General features: G+C 52.3%; 1 protein-coding gene across 8 annotated transcripts in view; it reads right to left on the bottom strand.

Annotated features, from left to right (window-relative positions):
• Window positions 1-26,064, bottom strand: part of Akt2 (AKT serine/threonine kinase 2) — a 47,638-nt gene that overhangs the window by 3,586 nt on the left and 17,988 nt on the right. For all 8 annotated transcript variants that reach the window (XM_060366519.1, XM_021650609.2, XM_060366514.1 and 5 more), the window contains 7 exons: window positions 16,821-16,949; window positions 14,699-14,810; window positions 4,917-5,070; window positions 4,410-4,541; window positions 2,758-2,823; window positions 1,930-1,998; window positions 224-346 (listed from right to left, as the gene is read on the bottom strand). In XM_060366519.1, coding sequence (XP_060222502.1) covers window positions 224-346; window positions 1,930-1,998; window positions 2,758-2,823; window positions 4,410-4,541; window positions 4,917-5,070; window positions 14,699-14,799 — 645 coding nt within the window. In that variant the 5' untranslated portion in view covers window positions 14,800-14,810; window positions 16,821-16,949. The remainder of the gene's footprint in view (window positions 1-223; window positions 347-1,929; window positions 1,999-2,757; window positions 2,824-4,409; window positions 4,542-4,916; window positions 5,071-14,698; window positions 14,811-16,820; window positions 16,950-26,064) is intronic.

Below are 26,064 nucleotides of genomic sequence, written 5' to 3'. Positions count from 1 at the left end.
GGGCCATTTCTGGTGAGCACAGCGCAAGGGCAGATGGCTGGCACAGAGTTTTGGTGTCACCGCCAAAGTCTGTTCTGCACGTTGCCAATTGACACCCATCATAGCCTGGGGCGCGCAGGTCTTCACTGTGGACCTGTCTGCAGGGTGTGCCACGGGCCAGCCTGGAGCTTTTGTGCTCTCTCACCTCCACCCCTGACCCTTGACCCCCGGGCCATCCACTCACCTTGATGTCACGGTACACCACATCCCTTGAGTGTAAATACTCGAGGGCCGACACTATCTCTGCACCGTAGAAGCGCGCCCGGTCCTCAGTGAAGACTCGCTCCCGAGACAGGTGGAAGAAGAGCTGCGGGGGAGGCCAGCCTCAGCACCGGCCCCAGCCCGGACGCGTCCCAGAGCACACGGGCTCCGGGGAAGCAAAGGGCAGTCTGGGGCCAGTCTGCTGCTAGATGCTTTGATGCTAATTTCCGACCCCCGAGATCTGGCTGCTGCCCAAACGGACACTCACATACCCCAAGTGATGTTTATAACCTTGCCTGTTTGATGACTAAAGAGCCGACACACCTGGGCAGGTCGAATGGGGTGGGTGAGGGTGGCTCAGGTTTGAGTGCTTGGAGGACAGAGAGTATCTCGGGAAGGAGACAGGACACGAAGAGGAGGAAGCCATGAGGGTTAGTGTGGAAAAGGATCCATGTGGGCTGGGAAGAAGAACTCCCAGAATGGTGTGGAAAGGAGCGAAATCCAAATGAAGCTGAGCAAGAATTTATGGAATTATGGATGGGAGGCAGCCCAATTAGGAATGATTAAAGCAGATGGAACAGGATGGGGCTGGGAGAGATGAGGTATCGTAGGCGAAATTATCTGCCCAGCCCAAGGTGATATAAGGCAATTATAAAACCTAGCAGGTGTCTGTTTCTTATTGATTATGATAGCAGGTTAGATAACACCACCATAATAATTATAGGGCTGATAATAAGCATTATTGCACTACACCATGAAGTCAGTGGCTACAGTGCACATGAAGGAGACAAGAGGCTAAAGGATGTAAGGCAGCATGGCGAGCCTCGCCTGTAATGGCGCAGGGACGCTGAAGAAGCAGAGTAGGAGTTCAGGCCAGCCTTGGCTACAGGGTGAGCTACACAAGACTCTGTTAAAAATGAAAGAGCAAAGGATGAGGCTGGTGTGTAATCCCAGCACTAGGGAGACAGAATCACATATCCAAGGCCAGGCTCAGCTACAGAATGAGGATGAGTTTAAGACCAGCCAAAGCTATCTGAATGAGATTTTGCCTAAAAGTAAATAAGTAAACAAATAAATACATTGATAAGTTATTAGTAGGCAGGTGAGCAAGGGCTGAGGAGCCAGAAATGAGCAGTAAGTGCCAACGAGAGGCTAGGCGGAGACAGTGCAGGCAGCCACCGTCAGCGGCCACGCCCACCTACCGGACACAATGAGCCTGAGCAGTGCAGAGTCAAGTGTGACTGACGCAGTGACAGAGGCAGGGCACAGACCCAGGCCTGGAGTCACGTGCCTGCCCAGGTGACCCTTGCACCGGCAGCCTACCCTCGGCCCCTGCACCTGCCTCTCAACACTGCCCAACAACTCAACAGCAACATGACGTCCGAGCTCCCTCACTGAACCTCCCCCGGCCTGGCCCCACCTTCCAGGTAGATCTCATACCTCACACCAGCTGCTCCGGGGGGACCTGGTGACACTCAATACCCGTACACACACACACACACACACACACACACACTCACACACTCACTCACTCACTCACACACTCACACACACTCACACACTCACACACACACACTCACACACACACATACACACACGCACACGCACACACTCACACACACACACGCTCACACTCACTCGCTCACCCGCCCTCACCACCACCGAGAAGCAGCAGGCGGCAGCGCTCACCTCGCCCCCGTTGGCGTACTCCATCACGAAGCACAGGCGGTCATGCGTCTGGAAGGCATACTTCAGGGCCTGGGAAAGGAACCAGAGTGCTGGGCAGATGCAAAGCTCTGCCAGTGGGACAGCGCGGGCCTGAGCTGTCACAGCCTGCCCCGCCAGGGTGCCGAGTGTCGGGGCAAGCTCCGGGAAGGAAGTGTGCCCTGCGTGCCCAGCGCTGGCTCGTTTGAATATGAGATACGCCGCACAGAGCTGTCCTCTACCCACACCCCCGCTCGCCGTGGCTCAGAGTGAACAGACTGGGTGCCATCTCCAAGGCAAGATGGACAGCCGCCGGTCCACAGCAGCTTTCAAGTTGTCTTCTGGGCCCTAGAGAGGGCGCCGCACCAGTCAGTCCCTGGCAGTCCCTCAGCTCACAAAAAACAGAAATGCCATGCTTCTGCCTTCCACTGAGGCGTCTCATAAAAGCTCACGTCAACAAGTGCCCTGACTTCCCAGGGCAGCAACTGGATGAAAGAAATGGTGCCTTAACCTAGTCCACCAAACCAGCAGGGGCTCCGGACACCACAGCCTCAAAGCTGCCTTCCGCATCTGCTCAGCTGGGGTCAAAAGGCAACTAGGGCACGCCTGGGTCTATGGTAACACCCAAACCAGAACGCAGTCTCCCCGCTCTGGCAAAACAGCCGCCATGCCACCGGCACCCAGTGTCCTGCTGCCCCAGCAGTCTGGGATCCCAGTGAGGCCTTGCCTGGCCTACACAAAGTCGTGTTTACAGTGCAAGGCTTTGGCTCCCCCAGAACCCTGTCCAGGGGTTGGCAGGGCGAGGAAACTCACAGTAAGGAAGGGGTGCCTGGTATTCTGCAGGACTCGGCTCTCAGTGACCGTGTGGGCGACTTCATCCTGTGGACACACAGCGCACGTGAACGCCAGGGACACATGCCAACCTGCGGCTACAATGAGGAAAACCCAGGGGAAACCACATCCACAGTGGCAATCAGCAGGCAGGAGCAGAACCACCGGGTGACGGCCCAGACAAAGGTGACCTCAAAGCAGCTGACAGGACTTTACAGTGGAGACACTGGGCTAGCACCACCTGAATCCAGGCCAACCATTAACATTCCACTGTAGCTTGACTCTTCCATGACCCCAAAGAACCATGTGCTGGAGGCCTGGTCCCCACCTACAGCACCCTCGTGAAGTGGGAGACTTTGGGAACACAGAACCCAGTGAGAGGAAGCAAGGTCACTGTGGGCGTGCCCCGAAAGCAAGGTCGGGCCCCAGACTCCCCCTCACTTCCCAGATCTCCTCTGCATGTGCTCCTGTAATGAGGTGCGATGTCCCCACAGGCCTAAAGCCACAGAGGACTACAGCCATGAGCTGAAGCCTGCGCAACAGCCCAACCACTCCTCCCTGCACACGGTCTACAGCAGCGTGCCGCCATGGCACAGCTCGACACGTCCCCTACTGGGGGAACAAGCCGACAGCAAGCGGTCCCCTTTCCCCCAGGTACCACAGCAACGTGGGAACCTCGGCTTTAGAGAGAGGGCTAATGAGGGCTCTAGATCTCAGCCGCGCTTCTCAGGGGGAGGCCTGGCACCAGCAGCACCAAGCTCGCAGAGAACTTGTAGAAATACAATACAGTGGGGCCACCCTGTCAGAAACTCAGGGTGAGCACGGTGGGGGCCACTGCCTCAAAAGCTAAAGTTTGGCGTCTGCCCGAGGCAGACCACAGGAGAGCTTCCAGAACTCCCTACTGCCACCCCAACAACCCGGGCAAGGCCTCTGCTCGGGAGACGCGGGACTATCAGGTCGTTTCTGCTTGTCACAGACAGGGAGGGCTTCGAGTGCCCTTTGCATGTGCAGTGGCGGAAGCTGCTAAGCCTCCTGTCAGGCACAGTGCCGCCCCCAACTGAGGAGTCGTGTGACTCACAATACAGTTATAAGGTTTCTCTGTGTAGCCCTGGTTGTCCTAGAACTTTTTCTGTAGACCAAGTGGCTTCGAACACAGAGAGAGCCACGTGCCTCCGCCTCCCAAGTGCTGGGATCAAAGGTGTGTGCTTCCAGCAATTGGTAGCCACTGTCATTTTATGGTGTAGTGCGGTGCTAGGAGTGGGCCTTGTGCATGCCAGCTAAGTGCCTGCCCCCTGAGCCCCTTTCTCATCCACTGCAGGCCGCTGCTGCAGACTGAGCACCAGGCCTCAGCAGCAGGAGCTACACAGCAGCTCTTCCCGAAAGAGGCTGCATGGTAACAAAGTCTCCTCTTTAGTCCCAATAAAAGGGAGCCTGAGAGAGCAATCATCAGCTCCCTGTGTTCTGTTTCCTTGCTGTTGCTCTGCCCTGACCTGGTGGGAGCACTCTTGTTCATACAGCGTAGACTGCCCTACCTCACAGGCCACACCCAAAGCCAAGGAGGTCTAAGCTAGTTACTGCAGCGTTATCTTTGGTCCGTCCTGGAGAAGCGTCCCTGTCCGGGCCCAGTGGCTCACCTTGGCAATGATGACCTCCTTCCGTAGGATCTTCATGGCATAATAGCGGCCTGTGGCCTTCTCCCGCACTAGGATGACTTTGCCGAAGGTGCCCTTGCCGAGGAGTTTGAGATAGTCGAAGTCGCTCATGGTCTGCGGGTGGGGAGAAGGCAGAGCCTTTGGTATTCTGCACTAGGTCCATGGGACAAAATTCTACACAGAAGAGGAAACCTAAAGGCGCTCGGGCCTGAAGGCTCCGGCGGGGGGGGGGGGGTGTGTGTGTGTGTGGAGGGCACATGGCAACCCCGTGTGCTGAGGCTGCAGACAGGCCCAGGCTCTCCCAGCTTTGCCTGGCGCCGTCTTCTCACACCGTGAGCACAGAGGAGCCCCTCACAGCATCCATAACCAGAGGCCATCCTACACCAGCAAACCGTGAAGACCCTTGCCGGCCCTGTGTCATCTGTGTGGAAAGCCCGGCGGGCAGGGCGGCTGCAGCCCCAACCCCGGCGGCCAGGCTCCAGCACTTACCACTTTGGCCCGGGCCTTGTTAACAGCCACCTCCATCATCTCAGACGTGGAAGAGTCACTGGGGGAGCCACACTTGTACTCCATGGCATCCTCACCAGGGCCCTGCTGCTTCAGACTGTTGGCGACCATCTGGATAGCCCGCATCCACTCTTCCCTGCATGAAACACAGTCCTGAGAGTTCCTCCCTGCCCAGCTACAGCCCCACTGCCCACAGAGGGCAAGTTCTCTATCTGCTTACTGACATAACCACATTATTAAATTTTCTATGCAGCTCAAAGTGGTCATGTATAGATTTCATACATACTATGGTTTATTGTTAATTATCAAAACGACCAGACCCCTTCTGGCACTTGATAAAATCCAATGCTGGCAGGACTGATGCGTCTCGACTAGAACCGCACAGGCTTAGGCAGCGGAGAAGGCAGGCGGGTGTGGCATAAAGGCAGATCTACTTTCTGGAGTGCTCTGGCCTGCAAGGCCCTTGAAGTCAGGTAGCACGGAGATAATCAAAGGAGGGAGAGAATTTTCTGAGGCCCCCGAGACTAAGACTGAGCCTCGGGGAGGAACAGAGCAAGTGGGAAGCTCAGGCTTACAGGCCACTGCTGTTCTGGGAGGAGAAGACGGAGGATAAAGGAAGCCTCAAGAGCCAAAGCAGCCGAAGATCTTAGGAGGCAAGAGCTGTCCAGCAGGGCTCCCCAGGTGCCCGGCCAGGCGCGCATGCTTGAGGGAAGCTCCTGGAGAGTAAGGCAGGCTGGAGCACAGTAAGCTAGCCCTGGCACTCCTGGGTTGGAAGTGGCTGTCTTGATCCTTGCAAACTATTCTTTTTGTGAGGTAGCGTAAATGACCAGAGAGTACACAGACAGAGGGCTGCATGGCACTTTGTCCACGTCTTCCATTTTTAACTGGCAATAGAAAAGGGCCTGTGAGCAGTGGAAAACTGCTCAAACAAGAGTGTTTACTGAGGGCAGCAGCTCTGCTAGAGGCCAAGAACCAAGACCGAAGCTTCCTGACATCCTCCAGAATGGCCCTGCAGAAGTCTTGCCACTCTGATGGCATGAAGACTGCTAGCAAGGTCACTCAGAGAGGGACAAGTCCCCACCCTGCTGGACTGCTCTAAGATTACCATGGGACCAGGGTACGCCACGGCGGTCCCGAGTGCACACTGATCCATGCTGGGAGACTGGTCTTATAGTGAGCAATTGGTCTTGATGCAACTGGGCCCCTTCATTTTTTGGTGTTAGCTTCAGCAATATATGTCTTCCAGAAGCCCGGACCTTAGCAACAATGGAGCAAGGCAGCAATGCTTCACAAAAGGGATGCTGGGGGGCCCAGAGCAGGCCTGGGCATGTATGCATCAGACGCTCTGCAGCTCAAAGATTGAGAGAGTCTCTAAAGATTGGGGCTGACTAGACACCCTATGTGAAGAAAGAGCGGTGCCCAGCAGTGTGGGGTCTGTGCTCAGAGTTAGGCAGTGCTCTCCTTCCACGGGGACGAGAAGGGACAAACTTTCCTGCAACTGTTGGCAGGGACAGGGCTCTGGAGCCCAGGTTGCCCCAGGAAGGGAAACTGGCAAGACACCCACGCCCTCCCCACATCACAAAAGAGAAAACTGAGACTTGGGTTAAAAAGCCAAACCCGCGGGATGGGGGTGGGATGCAGAGCGGTGGCAGAGCACTTGTCTGGCATGCCCAAGGCACAAGCAACAAGCCCCGGTGCAGGAAAAGCTCACCAAATCTGCGTCAAGCCTGGTCACCGGACTTTCAAATGACCCGTGGCCTTCCCCAGGGCCACTGGGCAAGAAAGTTCCTACTCAGCTCCAGGCTTGCTGAAGCAAGCAGAAACGAAGCTATGGGGTTTCTGTTGCTGGCTTACTGGCTGGCTGTCTTGAACTGGCCTCTTGCCTGTGAGGCCATGCTTTGTGAAAGGTGTATAACCTTCCTTTTGCCTGTGAGGCCATGCTTTGTGAAAGGTGTGTAACCTTCACACCGCGCTCTGGAGACAGGTGCACAGACGAGTGCTGGCACACTGCTCCTCCCACCCAAGACACTGGAGGCCCCCAAGCCCTCAAGGACAGGGTCTGACATCTGCTCTTTCTCGTTTGAGATGGAGTCTTTCTATGGAGTCTAGAACTCCTTGGTTTTTGAGACAGGGTTTCTCTGGGTGGCCTGGCTGTCCTGGAACTCAGTCTGTAGACCAGACTGGCCTCAAACTCACAGAGCTCCATCTGCCTCTGCCCCCCAAGCACTGAGATTAAAGGCGTGCGCCACCACTGGCCAGCTGAGCCTGAAACTTTCTGATCATGCCACCTGAGCCCTGCGCGTGCTGAGATAGGCACCACCATGCTCAGTTTCTTCCCACTTTCAATGGGGTGTGCCCCTAGCACCTGTGTGGGTGCTGGGAGCTATAAAAGGCCCAGATGGTCACAGGCTCACGGCCCCAGAGCCTATAAGCAGTGAGGCCAGCGCACAGGGCTGTGCTGGCCTCTTCCCTCCCTGAGCTGAGGCCTCTAGTCAGGATTTCTCAATTGGTTTTAACCTGTGCCTCCCTTTGGGTAAGTCACAGCCTAAAGCCCAATCCCTACATTAATATTCTTGTTTTCCAAAACACAGAAAGCAGTGGTCAACACCACACGCTGTAGTAAAATGTAACTAATAATAACAGATGATAAAAACAACAACACACGCTGTGATCTGCTTTATATGACCACAGCTGCTTACATTTTAAGACGGTGATTTTGAAAAGGGCAAGATGGCTTAGGGGGAAAAGGCTCCTGCCATTAAGCCTGACTACCTGACTTCAAACCAGGCCTCACGTAGGGGAAGGAGGGAACCGTCCCATAAGCTGCCTCTGATAGTCACACGTGTGCTATTGTGTGTGTGTGTATGTGCTTAAATGCAATCTTTTAAGAGTGGGTTTGTTTTATTTTGTTGAGGCAAGTTTCACTCCGCAGCCCTGGCTACTCTGGAACTTTCTATATAAACCAGGCTGGCCTCAAACGCACAGAGAGCTGCTTACCTCTGCCTCCCAAGTGCTGGGATTAAAGGTGTGCATCACTATGCCTGGCCAAAAAATGTTTTAAAACACGATTTCGTATTTCGATGGTGGAATGAAAATCACATATCTACGAGGTATGACTATTAAAACACCTTTGATACACGTAGATTTGAGACGGTCATGTGGCAAGACTGAGACGGCCCTGAGATGCACAGCGAGGTCACTGCCTTTGCTGACGGGAAGAGAACACAACTCAAGGGGTTGTTTCTGTGGGACACCTAGTGCAGAAGTCTGCAGGGACCGGGTCTCTCCATGCTCAGCCCCCTGCCGGCTCCCTCCCAGCCCCGTGGCCAGGCGAGGTGTGAAGAGGCAGGGCAGGCCTGAGCCAGCCCCGCCTGGCTGGAGCGCGTGCCCGGAGGCTGTGGCAGCAGTCTCTCCCACCCCTGGCCAGCCAGCAACCTCTTCCAACTGGACCAAGGGCACAGGTTGCAGCACTGGCTCTAGAGAAAAGCGAGGGCCTCGGCCCAGGGCCCTCCTCAAGGTCTGCAACATGGTGTCTGGGGCAGAGGGGCTCCCACCCAAAGCTGGCTCTCAGGGCCTTCCCCTTCCCCAAAGAAATCCCAGGGAAACCAAGCCCTTCCCAGCCAGTAGGCAGAATTGGAAGAAGATCAGTTCCAGTCAGAGAGCCACACCTGGCTGTGGGTGTCACACAGCCACCCCTCCCATGCCAGGGACCTGGGTGTCTACCCAGCCAGGACCTGATGACAGCCCAGGCCTCCATCCCAAGCTGAGGCCCACGGCGATGAAAGGAGGATAATGCTCCCTTGGGAATGTTCGCAGACCAAAGGACACCATTCACAGAGTCCTGGAGTAAGGCAGAGGACACCTCCCCTGGGAAACTGTGATTGAGGCCACTTTCCAAAGAAGACCGGCTCACTAAACACCCCACTGCCACCCCCACCGCAGAGACAGCCACTGTTACACTCCATGCAAAGCAGCCCTCAGCTCCCATCAGCCCGGTGTCTTACTTTACACATGGGAGAATGAGGAGCACAGAGGCTGACAACTGCCCAGAGATGGCCAGCAGGCAGAGGCGACAACACAGAGACAAGACCAGGCACTCCTGCCGTGCCTGGCAGCACATCTCCCCATCTGTGGTTCTTTCCTGAACCTCTTCACCCTTCCCCTGGGCTCTAGAGCCTGGAGAGGGACAGCTGAGAAGCTATGCTTACTCAAGAAACACTGGACAGAGCTCAGGCCAGCACCCTGCACTAGCTGAGCCTGGGCCTCAGCGCCACTGCACACTAACCCACCTTCTCCAGACATGTCTCCTGCAGAAGCTGACTCCCACTGTGACCCAGAACAGACTCAGTACACCACTGAACATTCCCCTCATTCATTGTAGACCAGGGGCCTGCAAACTCTGAGCAAAGGCAGGGAGTTTGCTTTCTGGCTTCTCCAGCCACGTGCTTCATCCATCTACTAAGCTCTGTTGTGGTGGAGATTTGCACACAAGTGACTGGCCACACTCTATTGTAGCTTGATTTGCATACCAGCAAGCAGGGCTATAGCAGCCAACCCTCCTCAAGCCCTGACTTCTGGTTTATAGGGTAAACAGGCACAGGGGAACTAGGTAAGTAAAAAGAGCCATTCAGAACATGGTCAACAAAGCATCTAGCCTGTCTTGTCAAGAATATCAGTGTCCTGAGGGGGAAAACAGGCAAGGGAGAACCAGTGTACTTTATGCCAAAGACACAGAATGTACCTAGAGTGAATCCAGGCTCAAAAACAACATTGTCGGGCCGAGGAGATGGCTTGGTGGGGAGCTACTTCCGTACAAGCACCTGGAACCTGAGTGCAGAGCTCAGCACTGCCACACAAACAGCAGGCACCTGGAACCCAGGGGCAGAGGGTTACAGAGCCAAGGACTAGAGAGCCAGGAGGAGCCTGGGGCTCACTGGCCAGCAGTCCCAGCAAGCTCCAGCTTCAGTGAGAGATTCTGTCTCAGAAAGTAAAGGGGAGAACAATAGAGGCAGCAGTCTACTCTGGAGTGTGGACCTGTGTGCACGCGTGTACTCATATTCACACAGACAGAGAGAGAGATAGAAAGAGGGGGAGAGAGAGGAAAGGGGAGGGAGGGAAGGAGGGATGGGGGAGAAGGATAAGGACAGAGACAGAGGAAACTAGCAAACTCAAGCAGCATGGATATGCAGAGAGTTAGTAAATATATTACAAGCTCGGGACAGGAGTGCATCTATCCGGAGTTCTTTATTCTGGATATTCACACAGACTTCATTATCTGGCCAAGCACCTCCCATTGTTGAGAGCCACTGTAACACTCCAGCTGAAGGAGGCCACTAGGCTCCCAGCAGGCTGGGCATCTTAATCTTATTCTACACGTGGGAGAAAGGGCCACAGAAGCTGTACAGAATCTGAAACATATTGAGCATCATGAGGACACTGAGTTCTGATCTTCGGAGCACTCTGGGTTTCGGATTAGGGTGTGTATCATGCACAACCCCCTCCAGCCTGACAGGGGCATCCTGAATTTTTAAGAGAGGTGCTTGGCAGATGGCTGAGTGGAGAGTGGATCACTCTATTAGGTGGGATCAGAAATTCAAGATCTGGCTTTAGATCATACAAGAGCAAGGCAGGCAAGGTGGCTCAGTGGTGAAGGCATCTGCCTTTAGATCTGATGACCTGAGTTCAGTCCATTGAACCTGCATGGTGGAAGGAGAGAACCAGCTCTCCTGCAAGACAGACTCTGACCTCCACACGCACATCACAGATGTACACATGTATTCCTTATCTCACACACACTGGAAGAAAAAAAAAGGAACAGCTAGACGCAGCTGGTGAGGACTGAACTAGCGTCTATGTAAGCTTCCTGGGTATTCACTCTAAACGTCTCTTCATCAAAGCATGCTTGTGCTGGGCACAGTGGTGTCAGGTAAAAGGAAACTCAAAGCCACACGCTGACCTCCAGGCTCCCTCAGAATCACAAGTGCCTGTCACAATTCAAAGTGCATCCTAGCTCTTCTCCCTTCTCACTTCACTTCCTCCCCTCCCTTAAACTCCCCAGCTCATTCTCCTAAACCTGCTATTTCAGCTGAGCCTTCGGTCTTTCCCACTGTCCACCCTGCTCTCCCTCTCACGCTCCCCTACTCTCCACCCCAACCCCGCTCTGCTCCTGGCCATGCTCAGTCTACTACTTCCGTTCTCTCCTCTGGACTCTCCCACATACCCTCTGGCTGCCCTCTCCCTCCTGTCTACGAGAAAGCCTTTCCCCTTTTACAGGTGGCACACTCCTTTAATGCCAGCACTCAGCAGGCAGAGGCACATGGAGCTCTACGAATTTAACCCAATCTACATGGAAGGAAGGAGGGAAGGTGGGAAGGAGGGAGGGAGGGAAGGAAGGATGGAAGGAGGGAAGGAAGGAAGGAGGGAGGGAAGGAAGGAAGGAAGGAAGGAAGGAGGGAGGGAGGGAGGGAAGGAAGGAGGGAGGGAGGGAGGGAAGAAAGGAAGGAAGGAGGGAGGGAGGGAAGGAAGGAAGGAGGGAGGGGAGGAAGGAGGGAGGGAGGGAGGGAAGAAAGGAAGGAAGGAGGGAGGGAGGGAAGGAAGGAAGGAGGGAGGGGAGGAAGGAAGGAGGGAGGGAGGGAAGGAGGGAGGGAGGGAGGGAGGGAGGGAGGGAAGGAAGGAAGGAAGGAAGGAAGGAAGGAAGGAAGGAAGGAAAGAAGACAAACCTGGCAGAATAGCTACGAGGTCCAGCCCCCTGAGGAAGGTGGAGAAGGAACCTAAAGCCCATCAAGTGGGAGTCAGAGCAGAACCCACTCAGCAGTTTCCTGTCTTCCCTCCTCTACGTCCCCACACTCACACTCAGGGCAGCTGGCAAGCTTGGGCCCATGTGAACAAGGCAGTGAGGACCACATCAGCTCTCTCCATAGAGTGAAGGAGCCACCCCTCGTTCTATGTCTCTAGCTCTGCTTCTCTTTGGAGCCTAGGGCTTGGTGTCTAGGGCAGGGCCATCCCAGAAGCCTGTTCTCCATCAGCAGAGAGGCCAAGGAAAGAAAGAGTAAGAACCGCCACCTTCATCCTGGACTTAGCATGGCCGGATCTCAGCCACTTGAGAACAAGCTGTCTTGTAAAAAGCAGAGCTCAGATGTCGCTGGCCAGTGGCTAATGCCCTTGCCCAGGCCTGGGCCACTGGGCGCCAGGTACTGCTGCCCTGAGGCTTCCTGTTTATCATCCTCCGAGCCTCTTAACAATCCTGTGACAAACCCCAGTTTATTAAGTGCCTGCCAAGGCCTGCAGGGACCTGCAGTGAGAGCCAAAGCTCTGGCTGGGCTGCCAGCTTTGAGTGTCTCTACTCCCCTCTTCCAAATGGCAGTCCCTTGAATCTCTGGCTACACAGAACTCCCTGAGGTTGCTGGGACACATGGGCTGCTTTACCTCCAAGCCTCTGCATATTCTGTTCAGTCCATTTTCTGGACTGTCCTCTTACCTACCTTACCCATCCTTTACACTTACCCAATACCCTTGAGCTAGCATCTAATAGCGTATCTGCTTCTGCTGGCAGTCCATATTTGGTCCCCAATTTTCAAATGGGTTACAGCTCAGCTGGCCTGAGTTGGTAATTCTGTTCTCTGTGGTGAGGCATGTATATTTTTAACTTGGGGAGATAGGCAACAATAATTACAGTATAGATTGTGGTAGCATCTTGTGGTATTGCTTTATGGAGTTCTAAGACAGCACTGTCCAAGAGGGCAGCTTTAGCCACACCAACACCTACTAAAGTCAACGGAAAGTAAATGAAGCCACCAGTTTTGCTGGCACACACCTGCGATCCGAACTTGGGAGGCAGAGGCAGGAGGGTCAAAAGCCGATTACCAGCTGGGTGCAGTGGTGCACACCTGTAATCCCAGTACACAGGGAGGCAGAGGGATCTCTCGGAGTTTGAGGCCAGCCTGATCTACAAGCAAGTCAAGTACAACCAAGGCTACACAGAGAAACCCTGTCTTAAAGTTGATTACCAACCTTGGCTATACATTCAAGGCCAATCTGGGCTACCTGAGTTCCCACTTTAAAAAAAAATAGTAAAGAAAGTGAACCTTCTGTTTCTCCACCGCTACCTGGGAATGCTCTGTAGGTCTAGGAAGCCTGCTTCAGGGCCCTACAGCTACAGCAGAAGCTCTGCCCAGTGGACGGGCAAAAGGGCTGTTCCTCCAAGGGAAGCCCCAGAGGACAGAGAAAGAGGAAGAACATTTTCCACACGAGGAAGAGCTGTCTACTACAGAGACACAAGTGCAAACAGCAGCCCAGCTCCAGCAGGAGGGAAAGAAACTACTCAACAGGTAGTTCAGAAACAGAATCCCCTCAAAACAGACTCATCCACAGACAGAGAAAACTTAACCCTGCTCAGACAGCCAGGATCCAAGTGTTTGACAACACAAGGTTACAGGGACATTTTTAGACATCGTCTGACAGAAAAGCTCTCAAAATTAGAAATATGTCCTCACTCTTGTGAGCCTCAGTCTTCTCCCTGAGGATCATCCTATGGACAGGAACTGAAGCCATGTGAACCAAACACACACACATGCTTCTTCACAGCAGCACTGCCTGTAACAAGCTCAAGGCTGGAAACACATCACTTCAGAACTTGCTAAATAGACTCAGGGACACCCATGAGTGGGAGCTACCAAAGAAATGAAAGAACACGGCAGGAGCAACACACACTGTACAGTTAGAAAGGCTCCCCGAGACACGCCATTGAGTGAAAGCAGTGAGTTCAGCATGGTGCCATGCGGCCTCTGAGATACAAGGTGCCCAGTCTCCACCTGTTCTTCAAGGGCACTGTGGTGACTTGTTAGGAGTGGCCCCATTAAATGCCTGGCCCATAGGAAGTGGTACTATTAGGAGGTGTGGCCTTTGGAGGAGGTGTGGCCTTTGGAGGAGGTGTGGCCTTTGGAGGAGGAAGGGTGTCACTGTGGGAGCAGGCTTTGAATGTGGCAGGCACACAGTCTCCTTCTGCTGCCTATGGAGCAGGATGTAGAACTCTCAGCTCCTTCTCCACACCAAGCCTGTCTGCATGCTGCCAGGCTTCCCACCATGACAATAACAGACTAAACCTCACCATGGTTACGGTGTCTCTTCAGAGAGACAGAAATCCTAAGACAGGCACAAAGAAACTTCAAGCTGGAGGGCTGGGAGAGGAAGTATCACACAGATGAGGTAGCCAGTGTTATCAGATTGGCCTTGGCCTCATTCTGCAGCCTACGAAGACCTAGAGGTGCACTTCTCCTGCCTCAGCCTGCCAGGTGCTGACATCCCAAGCATACACCATTAATGTATGCCATGCTGGCCTTGAACTGACTATGTACCCAGGGCAAACCTCCATCTCCCCAGTGACGAGATTACAGGGCTCGGAGGAGTAAAGGCAAAGCCTCATGCATTCTGGGCTCTTAACTGAGCTACAGCTTTAGCCCCGACTCTGTGGACCAGAGCCCTAGAATAGATGTAATTGTGTACATATGTGGAGTGCGGCTAGCAAATCTCCATGTATCTCCATGTCATGAGCAGGCAAGAACTCCATTTCTCCCCGGGACTCTGACCTGTTCCCAGAGTTTGTAGATGCTGAGTGGGGGTCTTAGAGCAGTATTCCAGCTCTTCTCAGCTCCAGCTGGGAAGAGTCCACGTGAGAAGGGCTCCAGGTGAAGGACTCTGCCCACCTACACCCCCTGCCTCCATTCCGGGCCTGTCCGCTCTCAGGACAGCCACACGAGGCGACTCACCTCTCATCCGGAGAGTCCACGTGGAAGGTCCTCTCGATGACTGTGGTCCACTGCAGGCAGCGGATGACAAAGGTGTTGGGCCGCGGCCTCTCTGTCTTCATCAGCTGGCACTCTGCAGGTGCAGGCAAGAAAGATGGAGGGGATGTCCTGCTCCCTAGAGATCAAACTCCCCAAGGCAGCTTTTGTGTGCCAACCCCCATACCAGAGGACGCCAGGACCTGAGACAGGCCTGACCCTGCCCTCCAGGATGTCACAGTCTCCACCTGCTCGTCAAGGAAACAAAGAAACCCCAGCTGCAGGAAGGACTACACAGACAGGGCAAAGGGAAGGCTTTCACTCCACACAGTTCCTTACTTTCTTGGTTTCACCTGTTCCCCATGATTCCAAGGGATGAAACTCAGGGCCTAATATACAGCAAAGGCTCTACCACTGAGCAAGGGCTCTGGTTTCCTTTACTCTTGTGAAACAAGGTCTTACACTAAATTACTCAGGCTGACCTTGAACTCACTCTGTAGTGCAGAAAGGCATTTCTCCTGCCTTCAGCCTGCCAAATACGCAAGTCTGTCATGTTTCGAAGGCCAAACCACCAAAACCAACTCCGGAGTCACAGCCAGATAGGAAAATACAAAGAACGTATCTAACCTAGCTTAGGACCTTAGGGAGGAGGGTTCTCCTGAGGACAAAGCATGTCTGAACTGAGCCGAGGAAGGCAATGGGGCCAAGGCAGTAAGACAGAGTGGCACAGTGCAAGGCAGGCCACAGAAGCCTCAACTCTTGAGAGGTGGGACAAGCTGGCCAGGCAGAGCCTTGAAAGACACAGTGAGGAATCCAGACTCTATCTTTGGGGTCATCAGGAGCCATGGTAGAGACGTGGAAAGACTAAGATGGATCCTTCTGGCTGAAGGCCAGGGCCAGCAGCAGACAATTAACCGTGGTGAATGGGCTACAGTGGATTAGAGCGGAGCTGGGGGGGGAGGGCACTGGACAGCAGGGCGGGGAGAGGCATCTTGAGCCTGACCTAGGTCACTGCCTGAGACGGAGACAGGAAGGTGGGCCAGGGGATCGGACAGTCAGCTTGGGACATGGGACGTGGTGACCATGTGGGTCCTAGAGGCCACCCGCTGATAATGTCGAGAAGCTGCCGGAGATGAGCTGGCAGCTCAAGTGAGAAGCTGGAGCTGCTAACAGATGGGCAGGCAGGGGAAGAGAGCAGCCAGAAAAAGGCTTCCTGTACAAGGGGTGGGGGTAGGGGAGGTTCTAGGCTGGGTCCAGAGACTGCTGGAGCAGGAGGCAGAAGCTACGCAAGGCCTCAGAGAACGGGCTCTGGGGTGATGGAGAGACAGGGCAGTCTATGAAACATTCTCAGTAGGTATGGCAAGGACACGGTATTGGCTCCACAGTGAAGGAAGGAGGCAGAGGCACAATGGGATTCTTGGGCTTGTCAAGCTGGTCAAGCTAGAAAACACCAGGGTAGAGGGTGGTGGTAGAGTACACCTTCAAGCCTAGCGCACAGGCGGCAGGAGGAGGCAGACCAAGGTCAAGGCCAGCCTTGATCCATAAAGTGAGTTCCAAGGCAGGCAGCCAGGGCTACACAGAGAAGCCCTGTCTCAACCTGGCCCCACCAAAAAAAAAAAAAAAAAAAAAACAACAACAAAAAACCCAACCCAACCCAAACAAACAAAAAACAGAAAAAAAGAAAAAAGGAAGGAAGGAAGGGAGGGAGGGAGGGAGGGAGGGAGGGAGGAAGAGAGGGAGGGAGGGAGGGAAGGAAGGACAAACACAGGGAACTGCGAACATATGATGAGCCCTGGAGCAGCTCAGCGGGTGCTGACATTTGGCTAGAGGAACGAAGAGGGGACGACTTGGGTAACAGAGCAGACAGGACGCGGGCTAGAACCACGGAGTGAGAAGGGGGTATGTGGAAACATCGTGACCTCTCACCATCCTCAGAAAGGAAATGGTCCCTGACAAAGAGCAACAGTAAAAAAGGGTAGAAGTCAGATCTGAAGGTGAACAGGCCTAAGACAGGCTCTGGCTCAAGCATGACTGTCTCATGTGTCCCCAACACCTGCCAACAACGCTGTGAGCTGTGGAACTCCGGGCTCCTGGCCCTAAAACGCACCTGCTACAGAGAAATTGTTGAGGGGGGGTAAGGTCTGGTCAGGGGCCTCGGGCCTCTCCTTATACCCAATGAAAGATCCATCACTCTTCAGAAGGAAGTACCGGGGCCTCCAAGTTTTGATGTATTCACCTGAAACAAGGCAGGAGGAGAAAAGGTCAGGGAAAGGTTAAACAGAATCCCAGCAGGCAGGCAGCCAGGGTGACAGCGACTCACAGGAGCACCACACTGGGAAGAAGGTAGATGACAGTCTCTCCTAGGGGAGCCTGGAGGGGGGCACCTGCTGACGCAGGCTGGGGCACTGTGCTGGGCCTAAGGAACCCACAAATCACACCTGGCAGGAAGACAGCGCAACGGTGTCCCGGGCTCGACTGCCATGCACAGACGGCAGAAGCTGTCTGTGCCACCGTGGACTGCTCTCAGGACGGCCCAGACTCCAAACACTCGGAGCCATAGGCTGGTATCTATCAACACAGCCATGCAGGGATCAGATGCGCAAACACTGTCCCACCCTCTAAGCACCCTTGATCCCTTCTGATTTCTCTGACTGACTCAACACTCAAGTCCCCTGGCTTATAGGCCCAGGACACACACCCAACACTCCCCAAGGACCCACTCCTTAAACAAGTGCTGAAAATTAAAATGACATGGAAGCCAGGCATGATGGTTGCACACCTTTAATTCCAGCATGGGGGAGGCCAGAGGCAGGTGGATCTCTGAGTTCGAGGCTAGCCTGGTCTACAGAGAGAGTTCCAGGAAAACCAGGGCTGCACAGACAAACCCTGCCTCAAAAAACAAGGGAACAAAGGACTGAATGACAGAGAAAGCACATTCCTCACACACATATGCCCACAGGGACACTATCCACAAGTCAAATGAGGAAAGTGGGGAGGGGAGATGGCTCAGGGCTAAAAGGGCTGCGACCTCGGCCATGAGAAGCAGAATGTAGATCCCAGCCCTCGTACAGCCAGGGGTGGCATCACGCATCCCTGGAAGCCGACACTGGGAAGGATGGAAGGCAGAGACAGGAGCTGGCTGGGTTCGCTGGCGGCTAGCCTCAACAAAGCCCAGCAAGTCCAGGTCAGTAAGAGACCCCATCTCCAAGGAGTCAGATGGTGAGCCAGAGCAGAGGACACCTGGTGACCTCTCCGCACACCTGCACAAATACGCAGTACACACGCAAACACACAACACACACGACACACACAAACACACACAACACACATACACACACACGACACACAAACACGCACAACCACACACACAAACACACATGACACACACAAACACACACAACCACACTTGACACACACAACCACACTTGACACACTTGACACACACGACACAGACACACACACACAAACACACATGACACACACCACACACACAAAGTTGATTTAGGGTGGGTCAGACAGCTCAGTGAGTGTGGAGTTTTACCCCTGAAACATATATGGTAAAGAGAACCAGTTGCCACAGTTGTCCTCTGACCTACACACACACACACACACACACACACACACACCATGGTGTCTGTGTGTTTGCCAGCACGGGTGTCTGTGCACCCTGTGCATGCCTGGTGCCTGCAGAGGCCAGAAGGTGTCAGACCCCTGGGGACTGGAGTTGCGGACGCTGCCAGATACCATGCGGTAGCGCTTTCGAGCAATCTGGGTTCCCTACAGGAACAGGCGGGGCTCTCAACCACGAGCCACCACCCAGCGCAGTAAGTGTCTTTTAAAAGTGGAGACAATCCAAACGCCCATCACAACTTGCTGGGTCCATATAATGGGCTACTGTTTGGTCAGAAGAGGAAATGAAGGGCTGCTGCTCCGTTGTAGAGTAGCTGAGCCATCACTTTTGCCCACGACAAAGAGGCCAATGACAGAGGAGAACAGACTGAGGGTCACTCTGACTCTCGATAGTTGACGGTGTTGACGTGAGAGGTACTCTGTAGAGAGTGCGCTCACATTTTGGAAATTGGCCTTTGTCAGGCTGGTAGTACACGGCCAATTCTCTGCCATGAGGGACCCTCAGTCAGCCCTGTGATCACGAGAGCGCACAACCAAAACTCTGCCATTCCAGGTGGCTACACTAGCGTGCTCAGGGAAGCCAGGAGTGCTGGGTGTGCTCGCAGTGTGACGCTTCTAACTTATGACATATATTCCTAAACTGAGAAGACTATATATATACACACATACATACATACATGTGTGTGTTTGCCCATTTATATAAAATTGCCAAAATAGCTAACTCTCTGTTAGAGGCTGCCTGGGACTCGAAAGAAGAGGTGTCTGGAGATGGGAATGTGAGAACCAATGTGAAAAGGTTCTTTTTAGGGTAGTAAAAACTGCCTACACCTGAAAGCCAGGTATGATAACTCATACTTGCAATCTCAGCACTTGGCAGGCTGAGGCAGGAAGATTGTTGAAAGTTCCAGGGCTATCCTGGGTGAACTCCGGGGCAGCCTGCTCTAGTATGAGACCATGTCTTAAACCTAAAGAGAGCAAATAGTTTAAAACTGATTATAATATTGGCTATACTGAGAAGGCAGAGACAAGACAGCTTCAGGAATCTAAAGCTAGCCTGCACAACACAGAAACACTTTGTTTCAGAAGAAAGAGTAAAACTGCACACTCTAACAAAGTAAATATAAAGAAGTTCAGCTGTTAGCTGAGCCTCCGTCTTCCAGTCATCTGCTAAACTGTCAGACACAGGAAGGGAAAGATGAGAGGCGCCAATATCTGTTCCTCAGGCCTTTGAGGAAATGCAGTCGCTCCCTTGGCCACACATGTGGGAATGTACAAGAAGGGCGCAGTGGAGACATCAAAGAGATGGGGAGTGCTCGAAGAGAACAGCCCAGAAAGTTACCACGGCAAAACGGCAAGTCTACAGTGTCACACAGCACGCTGTTGGCACTGCTACAGACAGGGAGCTCAGGGCAGGCTGCTGCCAGAATTAATGTGGGTGCTGAGCATACGATGCACTCCAAGAGCCGACAGCTTCCTGAACCGGGTGCGGGAAAATGATCAGAGAAATAGGAAGCCAAAAACAAAGGTTCCTGGGTTCACTGGACATGCCAATCTGCTCCCCTCCCCCGCCCCAAAGAGTCTACAAATGGAAAGGAGCCCACGCTGATGAACTCCCTAGGAACTCAGTTTATTAGATAGGAAAATGCAAGGAAAACAACTGTAGCCTGGAAAGAAAAGCAGCTGAGTATATGAAAGTCAGTCAGTGTAGTGAAACAGCGCAGTCACCCTGACTGACCGAGAAAAGGCATCCGTCGAGCGTAGCATCTTCACCGGAGTGTTCAGCATGCGGGGAACAGATGGGTCAACACAACAAAGGCCAAGAGAAAAAGCCTACGCTGCTACCACTGTCAGGATCAGATGGGAAAGTTCCCTCAGGTCAGGAGCAATACCAGGATGCCTGTTTTCACCAAGACTAAGCAAACCTACTGCTTGCTCATGACCGACTGGTGCTCCATGCTACAAAGTAGTTGTAAGGCAACTTAGTGCAAGGCAAAGAAGACAACCAAAAAAGTAAGAGGTGTCCACACTGAAGAGAGGAAGTAGTACAATATCTTCATCTGCAGAAAACAAGATCCTACATAAAATCCCCCAAATAATCACAAGGGCTAACAGATTCTGTTACGACCACACAAGTCAGTTATGTTTCCATACAACAAACAAACCAAAAAGGAAATTAAGAGAACAATTCTGGGGCTTGAGAGATGGCTCAGCAGTTAATAGCTCAGGCTGCTCTTGCATGACCGAGGTCCACTTCCCAGCTTCCAGAGGGAGAAATGCAACCACCCATAACTCCAGTTCTTGGGATATAGTACACTCTTTTGGCTTCTGTGGGCACCAGGCACACATGTGGTACACTTTCATACATGCAGGAAAAACACATGAAAATTGTAAATGGCTATAGCTATAGCTACAGATACAGATAAAATATTTTAGAGGGCTGGAGAGATCCTCAGCAATAAGACTGCTGGCTGCTTTTCCAGAGGACCCACCTTGGATGCCCAGCACCCACACGGCAGCTTACAATGGACTGAAACTTTAGCTCCAGGGGATCTGTGGGCACGGCATGCACAAGGCACACAGGCATGCACAGAACCAAAGTACACACAAAATAGGAATAAGATTTTTGTTTGTTTTTTTGTTTTTTGAGACAGGGATTCTCTAAATAGCTCTGGCTGTCCTGGAATTCAGTTTATAAACCAGGCTAGGGGGGCTGGAGAGATAGCTCAGTGGTTAAGAGCACTGTCTGTTCTTCCAAAGGTCATGAGTTCAATTCCCAGCAACCACATGGAGGTACACAACCATCTATAATGTGAACTGATTCCCTCTTCTGGCAGGTGTAAATGCTGACAGAACGCTCATATATATAAAATAAATAAATCTTTAAAAAATAAAAAATAAACCAGGCTAGCCTCAAACTCAGTGCGGAGATTAAAGGTGTGTGCCACCACACCTGGCTGAATAAATGTATTTTTCACAATTAAAGAAAAAAAATTGAAAAAATACTCCGTACTGGTTAGTCTTCTGTGTTAACACAAGCTAGGCTCATCTGGGAAGGCTGGATCTCAACTGAGAAAATGCTCCCATCAAGTCTATGGGTCATGTTCTTAATTAATGATTGATGTGGGAACCCACACCATGGGGGTCGGGGCTGTGCCACCCCTGGGCAGGTGGTCCTGGGTTGCATGAAAAAAGTAAGCTGAGCTACCAGGAGGTGGTGATGCACACCTTTAATCCCAGGCAGAGGCAGGAGGATCTCTGAGTTTGAAGCCATCCTGGTCTACAGAGTGAGTTCCAGGACAGCCAGGGCTACAAAGAGAAACCCTGTCTCTAAAACCAAAGGCGGAGGGGAAGAGAAGACCGAGCAAGCCCCGGTAAGCATGCTAGAAAGCAGCATTACTTTACAGCCTCCACTTCAGTTCCCGTCTCAAGCTCCCATCCTGGCTTCCTTTCACAGCTATAAGCCGAACTAAATCCTTTCCTTCGTAAATTGTTTGTTTGCGGCTTTTATCACAACAATAGAAAGCAAACTATAGGTGGTGGTGGTGCCCGTGGCTGCGGGGCACACCTTTGCTCCCAGCTCTTGGGAGGCAGAGGCAGGCAGATCTCTGAGGCCACCTGGGTCTACAGAGTGAGTTCCAGGACAGCCAGAGCCGCCCAGAGAGACTCTAGATATTTCCTAGCACCTATCCCTCGTATGTGATAGGGTTAAGTCTTACAATCTGTGAATACGGGCGCTATTGCATTTACTGAAGTGTTTACTTTCTTCTGTCAATTTAAAAATGATTATTGTGTGTACATGCATGATGTGTGTCTGAGTGCACACGCTGTGGCACACATGGAGAGGTCAGAGAACAACTTTTTTGAAGTTGGTTCTCTTCTTCCACCTTTACGTAGATTCTGAGGAACTAATTCAGATAATCAGGCTTTTGTGACAAGTAATTTATCCAATGAGCCCTGTCTTAGGCCCTCTTTGGTTAATGATTTACTTCCTTGGCTGAAGTAAAATACATATTATTCCTGTGTATTTTATTTGTGTGCACCAACACGCCTAGTGAAAAGCCAAATTTTAAATTCGTGAGGAATTGCAAGGGACCCCAGTGTCCAGAGCCAAACTGAGTTCATTTGTTGAAAGACTCACATTTCTCAATTTTAGAACTTAACAGAGAGCCAGGTGCAGTGGCACACGCCTTTAATTCCAGCATTTGTGAGGCAGGGGCAGGAGGATCTCTATGAGTTTGAGGCCAGCCTGGTCTACAAAGCAAGTCCAGGACAGCCAGGGCTACACAGAGAAACCCTGTCTGAAAAAATTCAAAACAAAACAAACAAACAAACAAAATCTTAGAATGTATCAGAGAGCTGCAGTGACTGAAACACTGTGGCAGAAGCAGACACACACTGCAGCCGAGGAGACAAGAATCAAACCATAACCACGCACTTCCGGCCAACTGAGTCACAGGAGGGCCAAGAGCAGCCAGTGAGAAGGATGCTGGGACAGCGAGACTTCACCTCACACTATGCAAAACACACACAATTCTATTTTAAATCCATGCTTAGTAGAATACACAGGATTCAATCTTCACTACCTCAGATTCAGTAGTGACACCAAAAGTCAAAAATAAAGCAGTCATCAAGGTTCCAAATTTTCTGCATGAAAGGCTGCTAACAAGAAAAGACAGCCCAAAAATAGGCAAAAAATATTTCTCAATCGTTTTTGTGTATGGGTTTTAAATTTTTCTTTGTTTTATTATTTTATGTATGAGTTTAGCATCCAAAATATATAAACAACTCTTATAATTCAGTAACAGAGCAATGAGCCCAAGTTTTACAAAGGTTAAGCCCTGGACGGCTTTGCACCAAAGATAGATAGGCCAAGCACATCAAGAATTGGCTAGCCCCAATTAAGTGTCTTCCTTCATAAGAGGTGCCATGGTGTCTCTGCACGGCAATCAAACCCTCAGACATACACCCGTACGCTAATTTGGCTACAAAAAGGAATGTGGGGCTGGAGAGATGGCTCCGTGGTTAACAGTGCTTCTCATTCTTGCAGAGAATGGTTCCTAGCACCCACACTGGGCAGCTCACAATCTCTTGTAACTGCAACTCAGCAAGATCTGATGCCCTCTTCTGGGCTCCATGGGTCCCCATGATCCCAGTGCTTAGGAAAAGGCAGGAGAGTCAGGAGTTTAAGGTCATTCTGTGCTAAATGAGACTGTCTCAAAAAAAAAAAAAAGGATTAGAAAACAGGTATTCAAATATTATATACTTTGTTCAGTGATACCAACTCACAACTGCCAGGAGAAGGAGAAATAACCCCAATTCATATTCAAAGGATGGATTTTTTTTAAAAAGTCCATATACCCATGCATGCATACCATAAATAAAAATATTTTCAAAAAAGGAATGAAGCATTGACACAAGGTACAAGACAGAATGACCACAAAAACACTATGCCAAGTGAAGGCGCCAGTCCTAATGGCCACAGCACACAGTTCCAACGCCGAGAGGCGTCTCTGCAGGTGGATCTAAGAAGACGGGAAGCAGCGGCTGCCAGGTGCTGCGAGGCAGGGCGGACCAAGTGTCTGCTTCGTGGGTTCCAGGTTTTCTCCTGGGTGATGAAGGGTTTGGGAACTTGAGAGAAGCTGTGGGTACCTAACACCATGAGCGTACTAAAGACCACTCAATCATGCAGTTAAGAAGTTTTATTTCGTATCATGGGAGTTTACCTCAGTTGAAAAAAAATTTTAAAAAGTCAGAAAAACTCAAGCTGGGGATGGAGCTCAGGGCACAGGCTACACATGTACAAGGCCCTGGGTCGGGCTCTGCAACATGCATTATTTAAAAAAAAAAAAACAAAACAAAACAAAACTCAGCAACAACAAAACATCCTAAAAAGCAGCAGCTATAGCTTGGTTGCGGCGTGGGGTGCTGAAGGCTGTCTTGCTGTTTCTTTTCTTGTTCCCCCTTGGGGGGTGGGTTGAGACAGGCTTTCTCTGTGTAGCCCTGGCTGGCCTCGAACTCACAGAGCTCTGCCTGCCTCTGCTGGGGTTAAAGATGTACCCTACCAAGGCCCGCCCGTCCTGCTGTTACTTTATCTGCACACTGGCATCGACAGGCTAGTAACCCCAGGTACTTATCTGTGGGGTTTCAGACTTTAATGACAAGAAGCCTACAGGGAAGGGAATAAAAGCAAACAAACAAACCCAATCTCATGATCTAATCCTCACAGTCAAGTGAGAAAACTGAGTCAGGGAGGCTTACTCTCATGGCAGGACCCACAGGGCTGGCTTATGGGATGGCTGGCAGTGGAAGCCAGCGCTCACCCCTGACCAGCACGCTGTCGGCCCCCACGCCAGCAGAGGAGACAGTGCTCTGCCGAAGGTGGTCATGATGTGCTCAAGTCGAGCCTCAAACAGAACCTGGGGCAGTCACACCCCTCAGAGCCTGCTGAGATGAGGCAGCCTGCATGCGGCCTGGCCTTGAGCTCAGTCAAGATGAGCAGCAGAGGGCCAGGGTCCCACGTCAGCTCCGCAGGACTGTGCCAAGGCCTCCAGCAATCACTTTTGCTGCTAGTCTGCGCTGAGAGGGCATCCCGGAAAGCCCAACACCATAGGCCTGCCTGGGGGCAGAGCCTGCGACCTGACAATCTGGGAATGAACCAGTATAATGGTCACCTTAGCCACCAGGTATGGGACCGCGTCAGCACAGATGCCCAACTGTCAGGAGGCATCTGCCAGCAGAGCCCTGCGTCTACCAGCCACTACTCAGAATGTCCAGGAGCACACCCGCGTGTGTAAGCATTGGATATCCCAGGCAGGTAAGCCAGAAAAAAGGCAAGGACGGGCCAGTAGCCAACTCACCTGAGCCCTGAACGAACAGACACGAAGCCTTCAAAGGAGACAGAGCCAAGACTCATTTTGCCAGCCAAGTCGGGGCCACCTCCCCGACTCCTAACGCAGTGAGCCTAGGGAAATCCCTGCCAAAGGACAGGAACCCAATAGCCTCGTACACCCCAGCACTGCAGCCGCTGCGTACAGTCCCAGTCACTCCTTTAGCAGCTGTTTGCTGAGCACCTCCTATATGTCAAGAATTTCCTGAGGCAATAGAGACACCACAGTAAATATAGCACATGAAAATCCTGCCTAAAGGGGGTGACATAGATGCCTGGATTATTAACTCAGCTTGCAGACTCAGAATCAAGCACAGCAGTAGCACACACCTATAATCCTGGCACTAAGAAGGCTGAGGCAGGAGGATTTCTGCAGTGCTGATATCAGCCTGGGGTACCAAAAAATCCCATTTCAACACACACACACCCCCCCCAAAAGATCAAAGAGAAGTGGCACAGCTTACCCACTGTCATATCAAGAGGAAGTGGCAGAGCCAAGGTCACAACTTATCAGGTGTCAATGTTTGGATGGCTGTATTTGACAGCCTCAAACTCAGGGCTGGGGTGCCTTGAAGGGCACCCTGCTGTGAAGGCAGCAGGAAATGGGGTTTCCTCTACTGTTCTGCTGGCCGTAGGAGCAGCCTGGCATCTGGCCAGGGATGGCAGGACAGGTTCTTGGCAATGGCTGGGTTGTCCTGTCTACCCCCACACCGCTGCCCGCGAGCCATGAGCCGCATCTCAGGAGTCCACCCCGGGCCAGCAGATGAAGCATGGCTCCCTGCTGCATGCCTCACGCCCACCTTCCTCTCATTGTGTGATTTTACTCCACAACACT

Source organism: Meriones unguiculatus, chromosome 14 (assembly GCF_030254825.1).
Source record: "Meriones unguiculatus strain TT.TT164.6M chromosome 14, Bangor_MerUng_6.1, whole genome shotgun sequence".
NCBI lineage: Eukaryota > Metazoa > Chordata > Mammalia > Rodentia > Muridae > Meriones > Meriones unguiculatus.
Note: the sequence above shows the minus strand (reverse complement) of the source record. Positions and strands in the feature narration are given on the sequence as shown.